Source organism: Rhea pennata, chromosome 20, assembly GCF_028389875.1.
Source record: "Rhea pennata isolate bPtePen1 chromosome 20, bPtePen1.pri, whole genome shotgun sequence".
Lineage (NCBI taxonomy): Eukaryota > Metazoa > Chordata > Aves > Rheiformes > Rheidae > Rhea > Rhea pennata.
Window position 1 is genome coordinate 7,805,313 of NC_084682.1, and position 23,156 is coordinate 7,828,468.

The 23,156-nt window shown below is 39.5% G+C and overlaps 1 protein-coding gene across 2 annotated transcripts in view; it reads right to left on the reverse strand.

The window, feature by feature from the left end:
• Nucleotides 1–23,156, reverse strand: part of CUX1 (cut like homeobox 1) — a 270,867-nt gene that overhangs the window by 70,933 nt on the left and 176,778 nt on the right. Inside the window, exons 10-15 of one of the 2 annotated variants that reach the window (XM_062592854.1) lie at nt 17,013–17,117; nt 14,170–14,358; nt 8,618–8,676; nt 3,476–3,524; nt 2,306–2,402; nt 536–1,207 (exon numbers count right to left, since the gene is read on the reverse strand). In XM_062592854.1, coding sequence (XP_062448838.1) covers nt 536–1,207; nt 2,306–2,402; nt 3,476–3,524; nt 8,618–8,676; nt 14,170–14,358; nt 17,013–17,117 — 1,171 coding nt within the window. The remainder of the gene's footprint in view (nt 1–535; nt 1,208–2,305; nt 2,403–3,475; nt 3,525–8,617; nt 8,677–14,169; nt 14,359–17,012; nt 17,118–23,156) is intronic. The other variant, XM_062592853.1, reaches the window with a different exon arrangement.

Sequence of the window (23,156 nt, forward strand, 5' to 3'; positions counted from 1 at the left end):
GATGAATCACAATGAAATGCATATGTTATTTCTTAAAATCATTGTCTTAAATATGCAAAGCTGCTTTAAATTAGGATTTTTACCTAATTAGTCATCTCATGCATCACCTATGCTATTTTGTCAAAACACTCTGGAAAAATTGCACAAGTCAAAACAAAACTCTGTTCTCAGTAAACAATCCCAAATAAAAACTTTCAAGTAATTCAGAGGGCTGACACTATTAGTAGCTACTGACCCTTTTTGCACAGTATTTAGCTCTGACACACAGCTATTTTGAAGAAAGAGATTTAATATCCCTGTTGCTTGCCCTGCCTCACAAATACAAGTGGCTAAAGAAAGTATAAGCAAACAAACATACTAACCTGTATCAGTCCTGAAAATTAGACCTAGAAAACTGTACTTTCTGCACCTACATCTGATTGAGGTGAAAACAACAGCAAGGCATAAACGGCCTCATAGGCAGAAACTCGCACTGTTTTTTACATTTGTAACTAATAGAAAGAGACGGCAACCCCCTTAGCCAACAAGCGCTTACCTCTTTGTCTACCCTGGATGCTGCGAAGAGCCAAGATGTTCTGCTCGTCCGAGAGGAACTGCTTCATCTTATGAAATGGCTCCTTGCCTCTCACAGTCAGTTTATTCCATGGCTTTGGCCGGGCTAGTATCTCACTCACAGACCCTTGAGACAGTCCCAACACATAATGTCCAAATATCCGCTGTCCAATATTGTGCTTGATCAACTGCTCTTTCACCTGACGTGCAATTTCGGCCGTGTCTATCTCCTCGCCTTCAGAGATGCTCCCAGCACTTTCTGACTGGCTGGGAGACGGGGCCATGCCATTTACGTCCGGACTTTGTTGTAATGGACTTTGGGAAGATATGGAGTTTGTGCTGTAAGGACCTGTTGAAAAAATCATGCTTGTGCTTCCTGCTTCCTGCATTGCCTTGGAGTAGAAGGACTGCATTAGCTGTCGCTGGAGGAGAGAGTTTAGTGCAAATTTTCCTGTGGAGGCCAGGGGTAAGCTGGGGCTTGCCAGGGATGAGCTGAAAAAGTCTTGACTTAAACCCGTTGGTGAGAACTGGTGTGTACCATTAGTATTGGAAGCCTGCTCCCCCGCGTTGCGGAGCAACTGAGAAGGAGGGGAGGCCGGCAAGGTTGCAGGACGCTGACTCTCAGGCTGGTCTTTCCCTTTTCTCCTGGCTGACCCTACAAGGAAGGTCAAACATAATGCATTATGGGGGATTAAAGAGGGAAAAACCAAGATAAAAAATGCAAAGTTTGCCCCGCAAAGGGAAAAAAGTGCAGATTTACAAGGGCCAATGAGGTGGCGGTGGGACATTTTTGTTTTTGTTTTGTTTTGTTTTTGTTTTTGTTTTGTTTCATTTTTTAATAATTGAAATTTTAATAAGCCAAACAAGGCCCCCAAAACAAACAACATGCATTTCATGTTTGCACCTTTCTTGTATGTTGCAGCCTGGAGAATCCCCCTTACAAACATTAAAACTAGAACAATTACATGAAGTGCAGTCATACATTTAATATAAATTCAGTTACAGACAGCAAGTCTCTTTGATGTCTCTCATTCAAGACATTACTCATTGGACCTGACTGAACCCAAATGCAGCAAACATTTACATTTTGGAACAAACCAATTTGATTAAAGAAATCACCATTAGGTGGATGCACCAAGATCACTCAGTTTAAAGTCATAAACACTTCTGAATTCAGTAATCCCAGTGCCAGTGGCAACTTTTAACTTTCTTCCAGCTGCAAAAACCATAAGCATTAAAGTATCTGGAAATTCCATGACTTGCCATTTAAAAAATGTGCACACAAAATGTAAAAAGCCCACATTAGGAAACCTGAACGGCAAACACGCTTCGCTAAAAAGAAAGTATTTTGTTTTTCCAAAACTGACCTGCTGGTAGTATATCTAAGTATATCAGACAGGAAGATTATTGTGTTCTACATGCAAACATTTTGCATAACATTGTGTGTGGGGGAAGAGACTTCTGGTGCCACAGATGAATTTGTTCCCAAAACAGAAGACAGCCTCAAACACTACCACTTGGTACATCTTGTAATGCCTCGCTTCTCTAACCTTTAAAGAGTCTCTGAGGTCTCCAAGTTTTATTTTTACTATCCAGTCTACAAAACAGCCGAAATCAAACCTTATTCAATGTTCTTGTCGCCTGTTAAGTCTTTCTGCCATGCACGAGCACAGACTCTCATCTCTCATTCAACCCTCCCTCCCTCTACAAGATATCAAACAAACCATAATAGCGGAAAATCGTGTCAACCTACCACTCAGGTCACTATTAGTGATACGCAGCGTGGCGTTCTCAGACTGCAATGAGCGGTTCTTCTCCAGCAGCAGCACCTCCAGGGGCTTAGATGCATCCTAAAGAAAATCAAAGTGGGAGGTTTGTTTCCAAAAGCATTAAGAGACTCACTCAGTCACTAAAAAGGATTTCAGAAGAGGGGAAAAAAGTGCTCATCTTTGCTACGAATGTGGTTGGGGAATTCATCATACATATATCTGGAGGACTCACTGAATGTTCCTTCATGAGCTGTAGCACAAATATACTGTTTAATTTTCATTGTAAACCATTCATCAATTTTGTATTATTTTGAGATGTGTAATGGAACATTTTCTTAATCCTACTTATTTTAAAATGGTACTGGCATGCTTTCAAGTTAAAAGCTGCAGACTTCTTTTAATCTGATTAAAACAGGAGTTAAGATTATTTTATTTCTTCTACGTCAATAGACCAAAGTTAAGCATTTCCTTGATATGCTGTGTTTCAGTGTAAACAGTCTGTTGAAAAATAAAATCAGGCACAGAAACCTGCCATTTACTTTCCTCGAAACATCTAACCCATAATTATTAAAGAGTACACTGGAAATTAATCCTAGTACATTGATATTCAGTTCACATTTCAGAAGCAGAAATTTAATTCACAGCCTTCGATCTTAAGTGCGATTAACTTGCTGGAATATCAGAGATTTTTACTCCTCAGTACTCCAGAGGTTTATTTCTTTTCTTTCGTAAATGTTATATTCAAGGCTAACAAAGATTTAAAAATGCTGAAATCCTTGCCCAGTGTACAATCAGTTCAGGAAACACGCACATTTCAACACAGCTGTATGCCAATGCTAGTATCTCTATAATAAAGACTCAACTTCACAACGTTATGGTTATCCGTTCAAACGGCAGCTGAAACGTCATTCTTTGTCCTTGACCACTTACAAGAAATTAACAGACAAAAAATGTTCAGTTCAGCTTTTTACACAGGAAAATCAGGAAAGCAAAGATCCACCCATGTATCTCAGTATCTTACGGATATGTAGGAGATCACGGTTTACAGATCAATAGGAAACTGCCCACATTTACACAAATGAACTGTAGCTCAAATATTCTGTTATTTAATTGAACTGCTGAAATAATTAAGAAAACGAAAGTAAATTCAGTACCTGTGCACCAGAGCTTTCAGATGGTGCAAACTCCATGGATTTCAATATACTGTGGAAGGTAGAAAAACAATTATTTTCTATTTCTTCTTTTCATAGTAGCTCCACTAATGAGCATTAACAGTATAATTTCCTGCTCTCCAGCAACACTATCGGAGATACCTCAACAACTTTCCTTGCAGTAATGCAATCCGATAATGAATACAGAATAACTATTCAAACTTGTTATTGGATAAGAAAATTTTCTCAAGCGTCATCTAAATCATTCCATATGCAATCCCACCAGGCCAGTTTAAAGCGTAAATTTAAAGGTTAATAAGGATATAACATTTTAAGCTGTCAGAGACGATATAAATTTATCTGTGAAGCTTGAAGGGACTGAAAAAGTTGTAGCAAAGCAAAAAAACAGGGAAATCACCATTACGGTTATGATACTTTGTATAATATACATCAGCTCACATATCAAGAAAAATATGCACAAATAATCTTCCCGATCAAGACACTACAGGCTAAAAGGCAGTTTTTCATTTTAATAACCTTCTAGCTCTGTGGCAAGGGGATGACACAATGGCACAGTATTTCTTAAGAAATATGACAGATCCAAATATTTATAAATATATTAAGAGAAGAATCTGATAGTCTCATTGTCAATATTTTATTTAAAAAGTGAGTAGTCAAAGGACCTCTCTCTTCAAAGTCTTCAAGTTAGTCCAGTAAATGAGAATCTTACAGGAATTCAACCTTATTAATTTGCTTTGTCTTATAAATTTTTTTTAAATAGGCCTGCTGCAGGCAGGATGTTAAATTCCTAAGACTGAAGCAATAAATGATTTCAGCTTCTCACTGCACAATGAAGACATTCATTTGCTGAAGAAAAATACATAAACAGATATAGTGTTTATAGAGCATTTTTTCATATGTAAAGCACCAGGCACTTTGTGAGGCAGAGAAGAATAAATTTAATTATGTAACAAACGTGGAAACTGAGTCACAAAAAGCAGAAGGCCAGTGTTAACATGTATAAAATAGTTTAGGATGCTACTAGGAGTCAATCAGGAACCCAGTACTCATTAGCTGCCTCAGACCGCCTGGCGTCAAGCACCTCTATAAATCTGTCTGTGCATTAATCCAGAATTAGATGTACCATCAATTGACGCTCTGAAAATCACTCGTCTCAGTGACTCATACAAGATCACAAAGTCATAGCAAATCCAAGAGAAAAAAAAAATCATCCTGAGGCAGAACCTCATCTGTTTTGCATCTGTGCATTACCCATTGCATACAGTGTTAATTCTGACAGGCATTCTTAGAAATATAGTAATTAATAAACCCCACAAAATTCAGCCCATCAGATTCATAATATTACCACTGGACGACACTTCTCGCCAGCAGAAATCCCTGCAGAGGTAGCCTCTACATAACATGCAAGCACACGAAGTAAGACTGTCAAGACTCCTCTGCTTTACGCAGGCACAACAGTTCACCTATGTGCCGAAGTGCCTCTTTTCCGCCATTAATGGCAAAATTGTCAAGCAGAACAATTACTTACTAATGGCTTTAGTAGTTAAAGACCGTGACATTACATTGACATCACAGGCACGTTTGCCCAGGTTGCTAACCATTCCTGGAAGCAAGTGTTGCTTGGGACACCTACTGAGAGGCAGAGTTCTGTCCGCCAGGACTTGAAGGGTAGGGGAAGACAAATACAGAGAGACCCACCTAGGAAACAAACCCAGGCCCTGGGAAGTAACTTAGTTTTCACCCTCTACCCGTAGACTCTGCAGAATATGGGCTTCTGAGAGGTTAGCAAAGAGTGATGCATCTCCTTATGATGGTCAAATGAGGAGACTCATCTCAATTAACGAAATAACAACCTGTAACAGCAATTTATCACATGGCAAACTTTCCATACCAAATCACAGGCGTTTCTATTTTTATCATTTTAGTTTGAATCAGTAGTACACTTCCAAAGCAAATCTCCCAGTAACCCCCACTTACCACACTTGAGTTTGCCATGCAGAGCAGTCTTGGAGCATAGGAACTGGGTTCCCCTTTGGACGAAACTAAACCGACAGAAGCTGCGGACTCTCGGAGGAGCGTGCGTGATGAGCTCTGACAACTCACATGCTACGCTCACTACAGAACCAGACTAAAACTAGTCTGAGCTACACACTAATCCTGAACATGTTGAATGTGAATATTGGGTTTTCGGTACCAACAGTTCTTTTCTACCAAATCTGTTCAATTCCCAGGGCTCACTGTCACCTGGGACCAAACGAGATCTTGAGCGCTGCAGCAGTTACTATTCTCAGTGAGTTTGGAGCAGGCTTAACCCAAATTCAAACCTCTGCTGCAAACTTTGCAACCTTTGCCTGTTTAGAGACATTCTTTGCTACCTGAAATAGCCTTCTAGCAATTACACAGGTAATTCCCTATACTCTTAAAACCCCAAATATATTAAAAACAGGTTAATGGCATCTTGAATTGTCCTTGGAGGACTATTCAATACAAGTTTATTTTTCAAATCATGTGAGACTTAAACAACATGAAGCCAAAAATGACTCTCCAAATGAGGGAGTAAGATGTTTCCCCTTTGGATTCCAGAAGAATCTTTGCCCATGAGGTCTCAGCTCAATCCATTGCTCATTGAGATCAGTTACCAGTATTTTCGAAGAGTGATTCTGTGGCTCAAACCTGCACTTGGAAGACCTTGTTCTAAACCAAAATGTGCACTGAACAGCTCAACATTTTCTTCCTGTGATGCCAGCTGCAGTGCAGGAGGGTCAGTACCTGAGAGGCCTGAAGGGAGAATCAGAGCTCTCAGATCTCAAAGCCAGGTTTAAAGCCCATTTGGAACAAAAGCCAAACCAGACAGTAAGGAATTCTTCTGCCCCAGTGCTCAATATGGACTCAGTTAAGTTCCTCCAAGGATAAAGGTTGGCTCCTGTTCACAATTCCTCATTCTAGGATATCTCTAACATCTTTGGGATGGTAAAGGAAAATGGAGGTCTTATAATTCTTCCACTTTTGGATTCTACTAGAATCTCAAGCCCCTTTGGACAGGCTCCACTTAGCAATGTATGTCTTAACTCATACAAACCGATATGAGAAAGCTACAATTGTTAGTCAGCAACAGCCAGAGGTTGCATTTACTGTGGCTTTAGGAAACATGCATCACTGCTGGCTGTGCTGTAGCTGCTCTGGAATTAAATGAGAGTTTTGAAAATTACTCCTATTTATATAGAGTTGAGGAGCAGACAAACTAAACCACACAGATGTTCATGACTTTAAGATTTCATACGAATGACAACATATTAAGGTGAGCATGCAATTCCTCCTGTTTGATTTTGTGAAGAATATTTTAAATTACACCTATACTGTAGCTTCAAGTAACCAGTTGCTTGCAAGATGGACTATGCGCTGTCTGGTAACTAGGAAGGTGAGAGGAATTCACTTGTACTCCTTCCCTTCCTTCTCCTTTGTCAGCATGGAGCCGTTTTGGAGATTTTTCAGGCTCCAAGAGTATTCTCTGAGTCACAAACGGAGCCTTGTAAAACTGCCCCAGGAGGCCTTGACCCCCCACCAGCCAGCAGGATGGTGGAAAGACTCCAGAGCTCCGTACGAGCTGGCTGGCTGGGCCTCCAAAGCCACCCTTCTTGGAAAGCCGCACTCCCAGATGAGAAATGCTACCCACGAATCAGGAAATATAAAAGCAGGAACAAGGAACCATCTGAATTTTCAGAGATCCAGGAAAAACTTGTCAGTTCCTGCAATAAAGAGATGTCCAAGAGGACGGGCAGAATTCTGCTTTCCCAAAACACAGGGCCATATTAACACTACTGTAGCATAACTTCTCATGGACCTCCTACCTGCTTTCCATCTATCCCTCCCCTCATATACATTAGTCTTATAAAATATATATATATATATAAAAAGAAAGCAGTACTGCCAGAAATACAGAGATCCAAATGAGTTCCGTATCTAAAGTAAAAGCAATAAACCAGGCAAGATTTAAAATTCATTTGCTGTTTCAGTACATTCACGTACACACTCACAAAGTGAGTTTGAAGGCTCTGGCCTAATTCACATATGCTACTTAAATACGAGAGCACAAACTGGCTGAAATCTGAAGCTGCATTTACTTAAGTTAGGAGAGAAAACAGACATATTTAGCTGTGCCACTAAAATGGATTAGCTTTTTTTAAGACTAGTTAATATTCAGGTACAGTGATCAATTAAAAAAATGGGTAACTCATTTTATTTTATTGCAAGTTTATACCTACACCAGCAGGTAATGTAGCTGGCAACGAACCAGGGCTGCAGCCAGTGGGGCTTGAGTTAAGGGCAGCGGGAGCCGGACAGTCACTGGGCTTGCAAAACCAAACTGCCTTTGAATATTCTCCAGTGACTTGTAAATAAAAGCACATGACTCCAGGCTCATCTGAAATCCCTCATTAACGAAGGTAACATTGTTTCACTCTCCTTAAAAGCTGCACAAAAATGCCAGAATGAGGAAAGAAGAGATGCAGTTATTTAAACCTTGACACCAAACATATTTCTAGTGAAAAACTTTCTCTTCCGAACCTGACAGCTTATCTTGTTATAGTTTAAAATAAGGCTCTTTTAAGTCTCTTAAGAAAACCTTGCATCAGGAAGAGACTGTGGCATTAGTTTAAAACCACAACATATTAGCAAAAATATACTGTGAAACAAGCATTAAAATGGTAAGTGCTGCACAATGGCTGGCAGAGGTAGCGAACGGGTATTATGGCCAAAGGCCTGGTATTAAATTCATGGATCTGCATTAGAAAATCTTAACCAACAGTTTCATGTAGAGTCATCAATCTAAAATAACAGAGATTTTCCAGCTTTTTACCCTGAGTGGACCGTAATTTTAGAGCCCTTTCTTCATGGACACTGTCATTATTCGCTATTGCAATATCCTGCTGCAGCAAAAAAGGAGTGCTCTCAGATACAGCAGTTGCACTGGTTCTGGATGCAATTTCAGCCAAGATTCTTATTTCTCTGTCTTTGTGGTTTTGACTGAATTCTTTATTGTTCCAAGAACACAGATTTGTGGCTTTATTTAACAAGCATTATTAAACTAAAGTTTGTGAAAAAATTATGTAAGCATTTAACACTTACTTTAATTCTTTCTTAACCTCTTCATAATCAGCCTGTCCTTTCAGTTTTTCTTCCAGTTGCTTTAAAAGAAAGAATATGGATTTAATTATTTAGAATTTTTTTCTGATTTTTTTCAAAATCATCTTTAAATTATTCCATATATACAGCAGTGCACAAGTGAGGGTTAATGACTCATACCTAATTTACATATATTAGAAAACAAACTATAACCAATTCAACATAAACACAATTATACCTCACTCTTTCTACAGAGTGCCAAGCATTAGAGAATTCAGAAGGTCACAACTGGGCTGTTTGCAATGCCGCTATCACACATTTGATAGAGATTAGGGGGGAAAAGGCATTAAAAATGAAGGTGGTTCAAATTTTTTCCGAAACCAATAAATCGAGCAGATAAGAAGAATGCTGTGGCACACACTGTATTCTTAATATGACACTTCTCGATAACCTTATCTACATGATAAATAAATAAAAAAAACAGAAGCTCTTGTTGCCTGGAACGCCTTAGGTGCGTAAGATTTCTATAATGCCTCATGCCCAAACAAAACAGCTGGACCAAGTCATTTCACAAGCGTTACTTATTGCAATAACTCTCACGGTTGCACACCGGAGACACAGCATTGAGACCCGCTCTGCAGGTCTTTTTGCTCAGGTCCGCCTGACCTGGGGTGGTCTCAATGGCTTCTCCGTAGCGTGAAGATGCCACAAATGTCGAAACAAACCTCCTAACGCAATCCAGAATGCAATGCCACACATTCGGCGCTTACCCCAGAGCCCTTGCTCCCAACAACAGTGCTCAGCACTACAGGATAAATGCGTCAGGAGGCCTAAAACATAGTGATACATAATGGTTGCTGGTTACGTTGCTTGCAGAAGCCACATCAATTTGCAGTAATCGCTTCTTTGCTTGGTGCAGGCGCACCTGATCTAAGCAAAGAAAGAGCAAAACTCACGGGCTGGGCTTGCAACTTCTGTGGATAAGCTGCAGCTAGGTCTGCTTCACTTGAATATTTCGTGGCCAAATTGGCAAAGCATCCCCAAGGTCACAGAGCACAGAAGCAACACAAGGACGCGCTACTCTCAAAGAGAGAGCATCTACCTTGCAAAGCAGAGGAATATGAGACACAGAAAGAGAAAAATGGGCCCTTCTGCCTGGGAGAGGCTGTCTTCGGCAGAGAAATGAATTCCAGGAGATCCTACAGCTCCTCCTGAGCTGCGTGTTTGAATGCAGGGATGGGCGTGAAGTGCGAGTAAGAGCTGGGATCATCTCAACACCCCTGTTCAGAATCCCTGCCCCACCATTAGTATCTATATTGAAAGGCAGTGACAAAGTGGTCATCCGCATTATCAATATATGGGCCTTTTAAAGTTCTTTTTCCTGCTTTTTGATACCATAATCCACAATCCTGCAGTGCTGCTGTCAAGAGGCATCCTTCAATTTGCCTTCCTGGTAATACCCAGGTGAGAGCCACTTTGGCTAATTAGGCAAACCACCCTAACGAACCACCTTCACCGCCTACCGAGGAAGAGCAGAAATGGGTTTTAAATGTGGAATTTGTACTCTGTGGGACATTGATGATATGAACAGCCTCTAAAAAAGTGTTATGTCCTACCATATTAGCAATCAGTTATTTGTGTAGTTATTCTAACTGTGTTAAAAAAAGAAAAAAAAACAACTCATCTGAGCTAAAACAAATTTCTTCACCTGGCAAAACACAGCGCAAGCATTAGTGATTTCTCCTGACATCTCCTGCCTTACCAAAAGGAAGACACAGGAAGTATTGGCTTTGCTTTGCTTTTATATAGCAGGCATGGCACTACAGGTGTGTTAGCCTTGCTGAGAGATCCCATGCCGATGTAAATAGGAAAATCCTATGGAAATATCACAGCTGTTTTGATGACCTCCAATGCAGGACAAAATCTCATTATGCAAACCTAGTATGTAATTGCCTGGGTCCAAGAGCATCACTTTGGTTCTGGAAAATTGTCTGCAAGGCCAGTAGATGCCACAAGTTCAAGCAGCTTTTCGAGCTCCAGCTTGATGCTGAGCAGAACGCTGTTCACGTAACAAGGCCTCCAGATGGTAGCCCTGCCCGGGCTCACGAAGCCGCGAGAGCTGTCCTTCAAATGAAGGCAGTGAGCTCGCGAGCCCTTGAGACCGGCAGGGCGATTCTGCAGCGGGATGGACAGTCTTAAAACTTGATGCAGGTAAGGGAGGGCAGCGCAGGACTTCACACTTGCATCTGTGTGCTACCCTTGGCCGTGTTACTCTAATCAGTTCTAACAGCATTTTGCTTTTCTACAGCAAAGGTGCATTACAAGTCATCTTCCCCTCAATACTGCAACTCGTATGACAGCACAGCATTTCTGGGTCTAAGCAGAACAACTATTAAAGTAGGGACAACTATTTTTTATACTGAGAACTAGTGCAATAGAGTAAATTCAAAAAAAAAATATATGGACCTTGGTTTAATGCATTAGTTACTTATGCAAAGATATGTTAATAAAAAAGCCTTTTGTAGGGACAGACACAAAATACAGAAAAACAAATGATTCTCATTTTACAGTCAATATAAATAAATGTAATTCTATATAGGAATATGCTATGTCCAGTTCTCAGAAAAAAACACAATTTAAAAAAAGAAGCTATTGATGGAATTAAACTGCTTTAGAGTCTCAGGATACAAGATCAATTTTATGCTGTTGTAACACTCTGGCAACCTGCAATATTTTGCTTTGAACGGTATTAAAAAAAAGAAAGAAACATACATCCATCATTCCCAAGTAGCTAATACAGAGATTGTTGCCATGGAAAATCTGCACCTTAACATATACTCTTAACAAACAACCCAAACTAACATCTGAGAATGCCGTGTCTGTATATAAGCAGACCATTTAGGCCCTTGGCATCTTCCCAGGCAACGACTGTTTTAAAATATATTAGTATGGTAATTGTCTCAAAGAACGCTGTAAAACGCACAGAACACAGTATAACAAAAGTTCAAGCTGTGAGACAATCTGGAGGAACTAATCTCTTGCACTAAATATCAACCTGGTTAATTTAGACAAAACAAAGTATATTCAAATGTCCTCCAGCACCATAAAAATGCACCAAGGCAGGGGACAGAAGGAAGGGACCGGTGGTATTTCTACACACTAAATTTGGAAATAGCCCATATTAAGAAATCATCTTGCATTCACTGTACTAATGAACACAGAAACAACGATCTTGGATCATGCACGGACTGGGCCCCTTCTGAAGTTATTAAGTCAAACAAACAAACAAACATTATCCTATTAATAAATAATTAAAGTGCCTTTCCTTAGTTAAAACAGCACGAGTTGTATTAAGGGGCTTAATACATTAAAAACTCAATCACAGTAACAGTTTAGTTTAGTTCTCAGTGATAAACCAAAAAGCCTATACAAATTAAAAAGTGCCTTATTCAATTAACCAAGGTCATTTGATTTCACTGTGTCTTGGCTAACTAGCAGTAGCAGGGAAGCTCTAACTTCCAGCAATAAAGGGTTAATATAATTACAGTTAGAGAGGTCTTGTTACTAGAGGACATATTTTGATCATTAGATCAGATGAAGATAAAGAAGCAATGATTTTTCAAGTATTTCTGTATTGTTTCACTAAGTCATAGAATATTAAAGAATTCCCCCAAGATATGATCTGAGAACATTGCTTTAACTTGTGAAACTGGGATTCATTTTTTGCGGAGGCAATTACTACAGTCTTAGTTATTTTGGAAGCAATTCCTCTATAATCAAACATGAGGTTGACACATCATCACTGAGACTTGTTTTTGTGTACCACATATCTCAGACACAGGCTTTCCCAGCACTCTGGGGGAAAAAAGTATATTTAAAGTATTTTTTACAGTGCAGCAAATAAGGTGAAATGGCATTGAAATGACTAAAACTTATCAATAGCATCTCAGTATCACTGCATCAGACCCTATCAATAAGAACCTACATACAGAGCATTAGCTGGACAAGCCTATGAGAAAATGGAAGCAGATTAATGAAATGAAAATCAAAGACTTGCTCTGTCATTTCTATGATCCTATTCCCTTTGAAGTTAATGACTAAACTAATACTGACCTCAACAGGAACATGCTTTATTCCAAGAAAATCTGTCAAATGCAAGGACTCAAGATATTTTCTATCAGGTTTTATGGGGAGAGAAAAAAAAGGGGGGGAGGGAGGGGGAGAAAAACCCAAACCAAACAAACCATATCATCGGTGTGGCCAGCAAAATCTGTCCCTCCAAACAAGGCCAGCTCCTTTCTCCCTTATTAAGAGTGGTGCACACACGGTGACAGATGGACAGAGACTGATACCATCAGTATGGGAACCGAATAGATTTTCTTTGCTCTGTTGAATTTTCATGAAAATTCCGCAAGGTTGTCTTAAAACATGCAAAAGGCGTACTGAACACTTCTAATTTCATCCCTAGCAGACATTTGTCCACATAAACTATACTACAACAGAGCAAAACAAGTCTACTCTAGATGATATCAGAATCCAAGCAATTTGTGAGGGTTTTGGCTGAACATTAAATCATTCTGATAGAGAAAAGCTATCCACGCCACAGTTAGCTAAGTGGGCACTACCAGTCTCCTGCTTTCAAAAACTCTCAGACTATAAAAACCTAAGAAGCTGTGAAGCCTTTAATGGAATAGATAAATTTATCTTGTTTACCATGTAAAGCTTGTAGAGGGTAAAACAATGAAGGAGACAAGAGTTACAGGAAACGGATTCAGAACAGACGTCAGGAAGCATTTCCCAGGCTTACTGATAGATCAGAACCGTGCGGAAGAGCACACAAGGAAAGTAAAGCCAAAGGTAAAGGGGTCACTCGTGAAGCAGTCAGATGTTTCTGCTCCTGTGGTTTTAGGGATGTGCCACTGGTATGCAAATGAGCACAGGACTGGACCACTAATTATCAATGGGAATGACAGTGCAGCAAATAAAGAGCTGAAAAAAACCTTTAAAATTCTTATTAAGGCTAAAAAGCCTGCCTTCTGAGTCTTAATTTTACTTGTTTCCATGTACTCAACAATCCCCTTCTCTCTTCCAGTGGAAGGAGAACTGGAGGAGATAGCGGGTAACTTCAAAGATAGGCCCCATACAGCACAGTGAGCATCCCTGGCAAATCAGCAATACCAAACACTGGAATGAGAATTAAAAGTTTTACAGTCTAAACAGGATTTTCTGTGCCTTTTCCAGTTCAGCCCCCTTCACTACCTATCCACGGTAAATATGTTCGGGTTTTTGTTGCTGGCTTTAATTCTAATGGTGGCCACGTTCTGCAAAAACAAACTTCAAAACAATGAGAACTAGAAAAAGGTAAATTAGGTTTCAGCAAAACTGTGATCAATTAGACTAAAACATCCCAGAAACTGGAATTCAACAGCATTCTGAAGTAGTAAATAGCTTTTACGGTGCCTCTCAGAACCACAGAAAGCTTATATTAGTAAAACCCAATATTGGTATGTCAGTCATCTACTTGAAAAACTGCCGAGCGCGGAGCTGCTCCTTACTTTGAGCGTGCTGTTCTTGGCAGTCAGCTGCTGCTCCAGCTGTGAGATTTGGCTGCTGGAGTTCTCCCGCAGTTTGGTGAGGCTGCCCTGGAGTCTCTGGACGTCTTCTACGAGCTGGGCAATTTCCCGCTCCTTCGCAGCCAGTTCTACTTCCAAGCTGGACCGTGTTAGCACCTCGATGGCCTGCTCCTGATGTGAAAAAATTTAATATCAAACCACATAAATAAAGGCAACAAGCTTGAAGGAGGGGCGGGTAGGTAAGGACCAAGCACGGCACGAGAGATAGAAACCATTTCTAAATCTGGGACTCTCGAGATTTGCTATGTGGTCCTGGAAAAATTAACCTGTTTACTCCCAAGGATTACGGATTACTCTTCGGTAAAATGGGGATACGGGAGAGAATAAATTTCCCTATTTTGTAAGCGCACTGGGAAGGCGCAGTAGTGAAAGTCAAAGGGCTCTATTTAGCCCTATTCATTATTAATAGTCCAAGTGCTTTGACAACTATGAAAATCTGTGCTTACAAAATATTAATCAGACAAAATATTCTGAAGTAATGGAGCAGAATTTCTTAATCATGAACTGCAGAGACACATGCCTCTGGCTGTTCATATGTATGCCACTTATTTCAGGCAAAATTGTAAAAAATTGCCCCAAACTGCTACAATGAACTTGCTCCTTGCATGAAAATTGTTCACTGCTATGTTACTGCTAGCAACTAAAGCATCTCCTCCACGGGGAAGGGGGCACACTTAACAACCGTAAGACGCTGGCATTCTCCCCAAGGTCTCCACTTTTCAAAATTTCCTTCCTTAAATCACAATCTCTCTTCTACAGATTTCCACAGAAAAGGTTGTGAATTCAGTCCTTAAGACTAAAGCATCCTCCCTAGACTGACTTTCCAGGAGAGCACAAAATAAGAGGAGGACAGAAATGGAAAGAAGAAGGTAAATCTATTCAGAAAAGATAATATCCACTAATTGTACTATCTCTTTTGTCTGCTTTTTGCCTGAAGAGATCAATAGCTATAAGGCATCGGAGGATTCTGAACCTCTCTTCCTTAAAGAGCGTAACGAAATTTTTGCGTGGATGCAGGGAGCACCAAGTTGCCCAATAACTAACACATATTCCACCTAAACTCTAAAATGCATCTTACAGAGGTTAATGGCTCTTCCTCACAAAACACCAGTGAAGTAGGAGAGAATCCATTTACTGAGAGACACCGATAGTAAGCATTATACCAAAGATGTTATGGCGAAAGAGCTGAAAATTTAACCCACCTATGCTGTCACCCAAGCACTTTCCTTACAATTCAAGATGACATTGCAGCAGACTGAAATATAGTATACACCCTCTTTTCTGGAGAATACAGGCACAACTAAACACCTTTTCCTTATCTTCTAAACACTTAGCTTAATTCTCAGTGACTATATACCATTGTGCCTCTCAGAAAACTGCATGTACGAACAGCAGTTAACAACGCTCTCCTATTACCCTGAACTACACTTTTAACTTGAAAAAAACCCTCTAATTTGCTTGCATGAAACATCACAAGTTGTATAATCATCTGCTGCTTATGCCTATTGAGACTAGAACATAGAGTCTGAAATAAGATAGATAATGATCATTTTCATCCTGCAGTAGTTGTCATATTAAATATAAATGAAGTGCAGAAGTACTGTTAAATACAAGAAAGACCTAATGTTAAAATAATGATAAGACTAGGACACAAGATAGGAAGAGGCAGGTAATTCAGAGTTACAAGTGATATTCAAGCTTTTTATTATTACTATTTTTTCCTCTACAGCCTGTGTCCGTATCTTTTGACTTCTCTGAGAAAACACTGGGTCCTATTAAAAGCAGATGGAACAGATCTGGAGGACTTATGGTTTGTGACTCATTCTCTGCAAATACATTTTAAAGGCAACTGTGTGTCTCTCTGATACCAGTGTCAAGACTGTACATGGTTCACAGGAAAAAGCAACCTGAGGACCATGATTTCTTTTGTTGATTAAATTTGCTGCTTAGAAGTAGACCGCATTTTATTTAATTGCATATTTACATTTAAATACTCCTTTTTCTCCTTTGGCAAACAAAAATCAATATAATTTGTCTGCTCATCTGTGATACTTGCTAACCCAGAACCAGCTGGAGTCCTGCAAGGCCCCACTGGCCGAGAGGCAGTGCTACCCGCCTCTCCAAACGGAGATATCCACTTCATTTAGAAACCTTCAGAAGAAGGCAACAACCAAACAAACCTTTTGAAGGAAAGGCTATCTTCTCAATTCTCTGAATTTCTTCTATTAGATTTATTGCTGTATTTCACAGGATAGAAATATTCAGAGAAAAACAGAATGGTAGAGAATTTTGTCTCCAATTTCCCCGAAAACCATATGCTAAGTCCATAGCAATGGGCACTTTGGGGGAGATCAGCTCAAGCCCCTTAGCCCAAAACTTCGGGCTCCACACTGCGCTTGTGGCCACTCAAGGCACGCTTTGCTATATGGTATTGCTTTTATTTCTGCTTCGTTGAAGCTCCTAGCAATCCAAAGTAATTTCTGAGAGTTGCTGCTATCTGCCTGGTCTCTGGCAGCTGAAGAAGACCACAGACTCTCACGGTCACCAAGGCGCAGAGCGACTCTGTCCCCTTCGTGGTCTTTTGAAGCCTCTGACCACCTTCAGAAGTTTTAACAAAATTGCAACACTGAACAATACAATTCCAGTAACTCCAAGTTGAAAGCAGTATTCCAAACTGCTCTTTTTATAGCTGTGAGCATAAATTGAAAGAGCTGTACTGCAGGAATGTCAGAAACCTGTAAGAGTCAGTAAATATTTTCTCTCACCACATCAGGTGCCTTCTGGATCTGTGTAGCAAGTTGGAGAGATTTGTTGGCTGACGAGAGCTGCTCCCTTAAGGTCTCTGCCTCTCTCTGAGCCACCTCTGCCCTCTGAAGGAAATGAAAAGAGGTGAAAAGAGAAAGTACATTCAGTTTAACAACTGACAATTATTACAAGAACATTCATCAATTCATGCCTGACTGAATATAATTGATTTTCCTAAACACTCAACCTAATAAATGTTAGAAAAAAAACATAGAATGTGATGGATTTTTATTTTAAACAGTACAAGGAAGAAATAATTGAGCGATTATGACAGTAATTTAACGCTAGGAGCAAGGAATCCCCTGCTGATACTAATGCTGCGGCCCACTGAATTTCCCAGACTGAATAAATACAAGTAGAAATGGAGTCTTTTTATTCAATTTCTTTCCATTCTCATAGACCAAGCAGATTTTATTGCAAGGTTCCTCATGGGAATAATTCTCAGGGGTAAATGCTGAATTAAAAGATATTCTGACCATTCTCTCTAACACACATACAATGTTGCGGATTGTCTTTCTTCAGTAATTATTTCCCAAAACATGAATTGGTAGATTCTGTTCTTTCAGCAGGTCTATTTACTCAGCAATATTTAACCCTACACTGACAATTTTGCACAGATCAGTTATCAACTGCTGAGGATTTATGCAACAGCTGACAAGCTCATGACTTGGCTACTAGACAAAATTGCCATAAAAATATGCAATGAGAATAAGAAGGGGGAAGGCACAATTCTACAGAAAGTTTTTCCATACAGGAGCTTGGGCGGAGACAGGTGGATTGGTAACTTCAGGCAATAAATAGCAACTAAGTCTTTTCCATTACTGCATATCATTTTTTCATTAGGAAAAATGGAACAAAACCTGGTTATTTTTATAGTATATACTCCTTATGGCCTAGACGTGTTTTTTTTTCTTTTCTTTTCTTTTTTTTTTTTTTTTTTTTTTTTTTTGGAAACTGTTTATCTCACTATGTTTATCACACTGTTTATCTCCCAGAGTAATTGCTACTTTTCACGTGGGCTGCTCCATGCAGGACACACTTCACTTCTGGCAGAAAACAGCTAAAAATCATCTTCTATCTCCACTTCCAAGACATGCCGACTCTTCCAAACCCATGAGCTGCCACCCATTAAGGCCAGAACTTTTATTCACTAGCACCTACGCTTTACCCTGACGTCTTCCTTCCTTTATTGGATAATAAATTCACGCTTCCATCTTTAAGCCACCAAAACTCCCATACTTCTGCATGCCAAACTCCTCTTTTTCAGTGAATATAAAAACCTTTATGCCTTTGCATGGTCTCTGACTTAGACCCTAGTCGAGCAGACTGCCTGCATGTTTAATCAATCAGTAAACTAAAGGCAATCAAATCCTAAACACATCATCTGCACTATTTGCTCACAACATTGTATTAAGTGATTTTGCAGAGGTTCTACAGCAGTAATTAAAATGTAATTGTAAAAAGTACAGTTACAGGGCTCTAATAACGAGAACACAGGAGACAACCTATTGTGTGCACGAACAAATGGCAGCAACATTAAAAAGGCAGACCCAAAAAAGAGAAAGTGGCTGTTTTTGTGTCTGGATAACATTAGGATAAAAAAAAAAACCCTTAAGCTAACAATTTCAGACTGAGATAAATTATTTCCTCTCGTCTTATTCGATGCGTATGTGAATATATTGATCTAATAACTGCTAAGGATCTACTGCAAAGCAGGACAAGTTACTACACCGCGGTACTTGCTCTTGCATCTCGTGTTGTGTAAGTAATGGGTTTTGCAGCCTTAAGCGGTTCTGCTGATGGCTTCCATGCACAGCGGCATTGTTTGGAGAATCTATTCAGTTTGCATGCAAGGAAACCACAGAGGATATTTCTAATAGATGTTACATCTGCACATACAGTAAGCTGTCAGCTACCCTTCCTACAGTCTCCCCAGCCAATTTAGAACACCTGTTGCAATCCCGTGAATAATATTCGGTAAGGTTTCATAGGACGTGTTGTTAGAAATAAATCAGCAGAAACTTTGGATGATTCTGTTTGGAAAACACTGGTCAAATTTTCTTTTTTTCCCCAGTATGTAAGCCTTCTAAAGCCAGAATTATATACATCTTCAGTGTCTTATGCATGTCTTTTAGGCGCTATTGCAATATAAATTATAAATTACACCTCCAAAAAATGTTAAAGGAACGTTACAGGTTCAAAACTCTGCACTTAAAAGTTTTGAAAAGCTAGAGTCAGCCCTGGCTGTATGTTCAGCCACCCCCCTGCACACACTGCTTCATGACGCATGGTCCTGAATTGCATGTAACACGCTATTTCCTTTTTTCCAAGGAAGGCCCTACCCCATCCAACTCACCGGGTGAGTATTTCTCAGTGAATGAATATTATGTTTTCTCCTCCCTGTTCAGCGTGTGACCTCCACGGCTTGCGTACCGCACTTAAGCCCTTTCTTACAAGCAGGCAACCGGAGCAGCCTAACGACACCCACCGACCGCCAGAGTTTGTCTCACCCTGATGATTTCCTCTTTCCTCTTTCGGCTCACTGGTTGTTCTCAAAAATCTGCTTGATCCGGTCCCTGTCCACCCTCACTGCTACTTTCCACGCTCCATCTCCAACTCAGGCCTTGTTCTCTAGGATTTCACGCGGTCGTTGCCTCCGTTTTGCCAGGGTAGCGCAGAGGAACGGCCCCTATTCCAGTGCTCCGCGCAAAAACGGCTCCGGCTGATTGCAACAAAAAGCGAAAAACCCGGCGAGCGGCAGCCTGCAGCGTGCTTCGGACAGACGCCCACATCAAAGCGGACAAATTCAAACCAGGTTCTGTGGAGCTTGTGTGAACATTTTTTTCAGATGCTCCGCGCTGGCCAAACTTGGGGCTTTTTTGCTATTTGAAGCAACAGAAGATACAACCCTGAGAAAAAGGCAAATCCTCCCTCATGAAGTGCCAAGACCCTGCTCTTCACTATGGGCACAGCAGGCTTCTCATCAGAACGGCAACAACAACTTTTAACATGTGGGAAAGACTAGATTTTTTCCCCTAATCTTGTTCTTAGAAATAGTTGAACAAATTTTCCTGAAATAAAAAAGAGTATGCAGCCAGCGAGCCAATATGGAAAACAGCTAAAATCTAGCAAACTTACACAACTTGGAGCCACCAGGAAGTTCAGACAATCTTCACTTTGTATGATCCTACGTGTTTTACTGAAGAAACATGCATTTCACGCTGGAGTTGCCTTCGATCATTCAGTGCCAAAACATTTGCTTTCTTATTTCTGAACCTCCTATGAACTGCCTAGAAAAACGGCGATGGCCATTGACAGACACACTGTAGTGCCAGTAGAGACGACTCCAATTCTCCGTTAATGCCCAGTGACAGTACTGTACCTTGCTCAGACAATTCCTTATTTTCTATAGCGCTAAAAACCAGCACAGAGCTCCCTCCCTGCTGAAATAAATATTCCACAATACTTCAATTCTCCTTAATATCGTATGTAAATATTATACTGTTAACAGTGAACCCAATAAGTCGTGATCATAATGTTGCCATGTGCTTACCAATTTAAGAAAAAAAAAAAAAGGAACAGCCTTACACAATAGATCCAGTATAAATTATTCTCATTGTTTCCTGACAAGATAATGAATAATGTGAAGCGAGTGCTCTTCCACTTGCAGTAAAATGTTAATTTGATCAAAGACCAGCAGTGTGAATAGAAAAATGGGACGCTTACAAGCAAACAGTAAGACCTTTCCCTTAAAGTTCCATAAGCAAAACTATACTTTCTTATTACATGCTAACTACAGCGCTATACATTGCAAAAATCTTACTACAGGGTATATAAATGTATATTATCACAAGTATTTTGAAATTAATGAGCCCAATTACAGCAGTAATTACAATGATTGGTTTTAAGCACTTACAGTTCACACTCCCTTACTTGTAAGGCTACTGCACGAGCTCTGCTTTTCAGAATGTAAGCTCTATTAAAGCACACTGGTTCTGTGCGCGCTACAAATTTTCTAACTTTGGAGATACAAACACTTATTTTAAAACTTTAGCCCACCTCACCTTCCACAAAACAAAAGTAAGGCATCAGAAAATCTGTGGCATGAAAGACGGTCCATGGCTCTGGCATTTATTCTTTCCAGCAATGGAGAATTACATAAAAAAGGGAGACGGGGAAAAAAAAAAAAAAAAAAAAAAAGGAAAGAAAATCCAACAAACAAAAGAGGTTGGGTTGTCTTCATTCTTGTCTTCAGGCTATTGTGCTTTCCTTTCCATATTGAAAGACTGCCAGCTAAATGTATTCCCATCTGAAAGCCTGGCATTTACAGGAAACTCCCATGTTTGTATGAAAATATTAACCGTGTTTTCCCTTTATACAGCACTTTTCCACACAAGGATCTCAATGTACTTTATAAAAGTAAACATTATTATTCCTATTTTACAGATAATGAAATTAAATCACAGGATTAAGTGAATGACCTCATCTGCTATAAACTGCCATAACTTGACTGCAGTCAGTAGAGCACATGCATTAGCACAGAGCTAGCTCATTGCAAAGGGTGTTAGAAATAAAGCCCAGATATTCCAATAGGATACCTGTTAACCTTGGTGCAGAGGAAGGAATCATATCCAAATGAATACCCTTCTTCACAGAAACCTAAAAACAAGGACTGCCTTGTCACTTGTTTTGTTACCCTTGGAGTTTTTGAGGAAAACCAGCTTACCCGCTGCTCTTCCACTGCCGATATCCCATTGCACTCGTGTCGCAAATGCAAGAGGAGAGTTTATTTCATCTGTTGCTCAAAACCCATACATATTTTAAAGCAATCTTACTTAGCAGGAACATATTTTCAAACAACTTTCCAAAGAGATTTGTTAAAGACAGGAAGGGGCTATAACCAATGCCTTAAAAACAGCATTTCAGCTAAGATGACTTAATGAGTTTTTGTTTCTACTTTTACAGCAGACACTGCTTTATTTATTATTATTACATATTATATTATTACGTATATTTATGTTATTTCAGTGGCAGTTTAGTTCAAGAATGCTTAAAATCATTAGGTCTTCCTCTACAAAACTCAAAATCTCTAACATTACATTTCTTTGGAGTATATGGTGTTGACTCAGCCTAGATTCTTTATGAAACTCTCATGTACTTTAGAAAGAACATTTCTTCTTGTTTCATTAGTAACAGAAGTTTCTATATACTGTGCCCCCATTCAGTACAATGGATCTGGATACATCAATAATGTAAAAACACAGTTGATAAACTGATCCATGTGCAACAACTTAAGACTCAGTATCACAACTTAAAAATGAGTTTGTTTTTTTAAAGCGCTCCAAAGTATTTCTGTTTTCATAAAAGATGAATGATAGTTTTCAACAGAACCCTTAGTTTTTCTCATGCACAACTGAGCAACTCAAGGTTGCCAGATAAAATGCAGAAACAGAAGGATAATTCATTTGAATAAATTTATCATCTCAACTGTTTGTGACTTACTGCCATAAACATCTATGAAAAAAGTATAAGCTTGCAAAGGTACAGAAAACAGTCAACTCTAAGTATTTATATAAAATATATATTCACACACACACACTAACTGCTGTACATGCTGCAAAGTACACTGGAGCTTCATTAACATCACTGATTGGAAATGATAATATTCTGGGAATCAAACAATAAAAAATTCAAAAATTCTGTATCCCAAACTACGATAAATCATTTATTTTGACAAGTAAGGGTAGTTTAGTTTTAATTATTTATTATTATACTTCGTAGCATATCAGAAAATATGCAGTGATTTATTGTGCAAAATAAAATCTTAATAAAACAAGTCCCTTCCCCAAACTAACAAATAATTAAATCTTCATGGAAACGGGAGGGTAAACTCTTAGGTATTTTTGCTAGTGAGCGTGCAGATCATTAAAGTGAAAATAAGTAATTCCTATTGCATTTGGTTATATTTTAACTTCAATCCTTTACTGCGACCAAGCCATACAAGTAACACAACCTTGGGGATTAAGAGGGAGAAAGAGAGTGAATACGTACTCGACTGCTGCCGCCGACACTGCCTTTACCTTGTGGCTGACACGGGAGCGTTT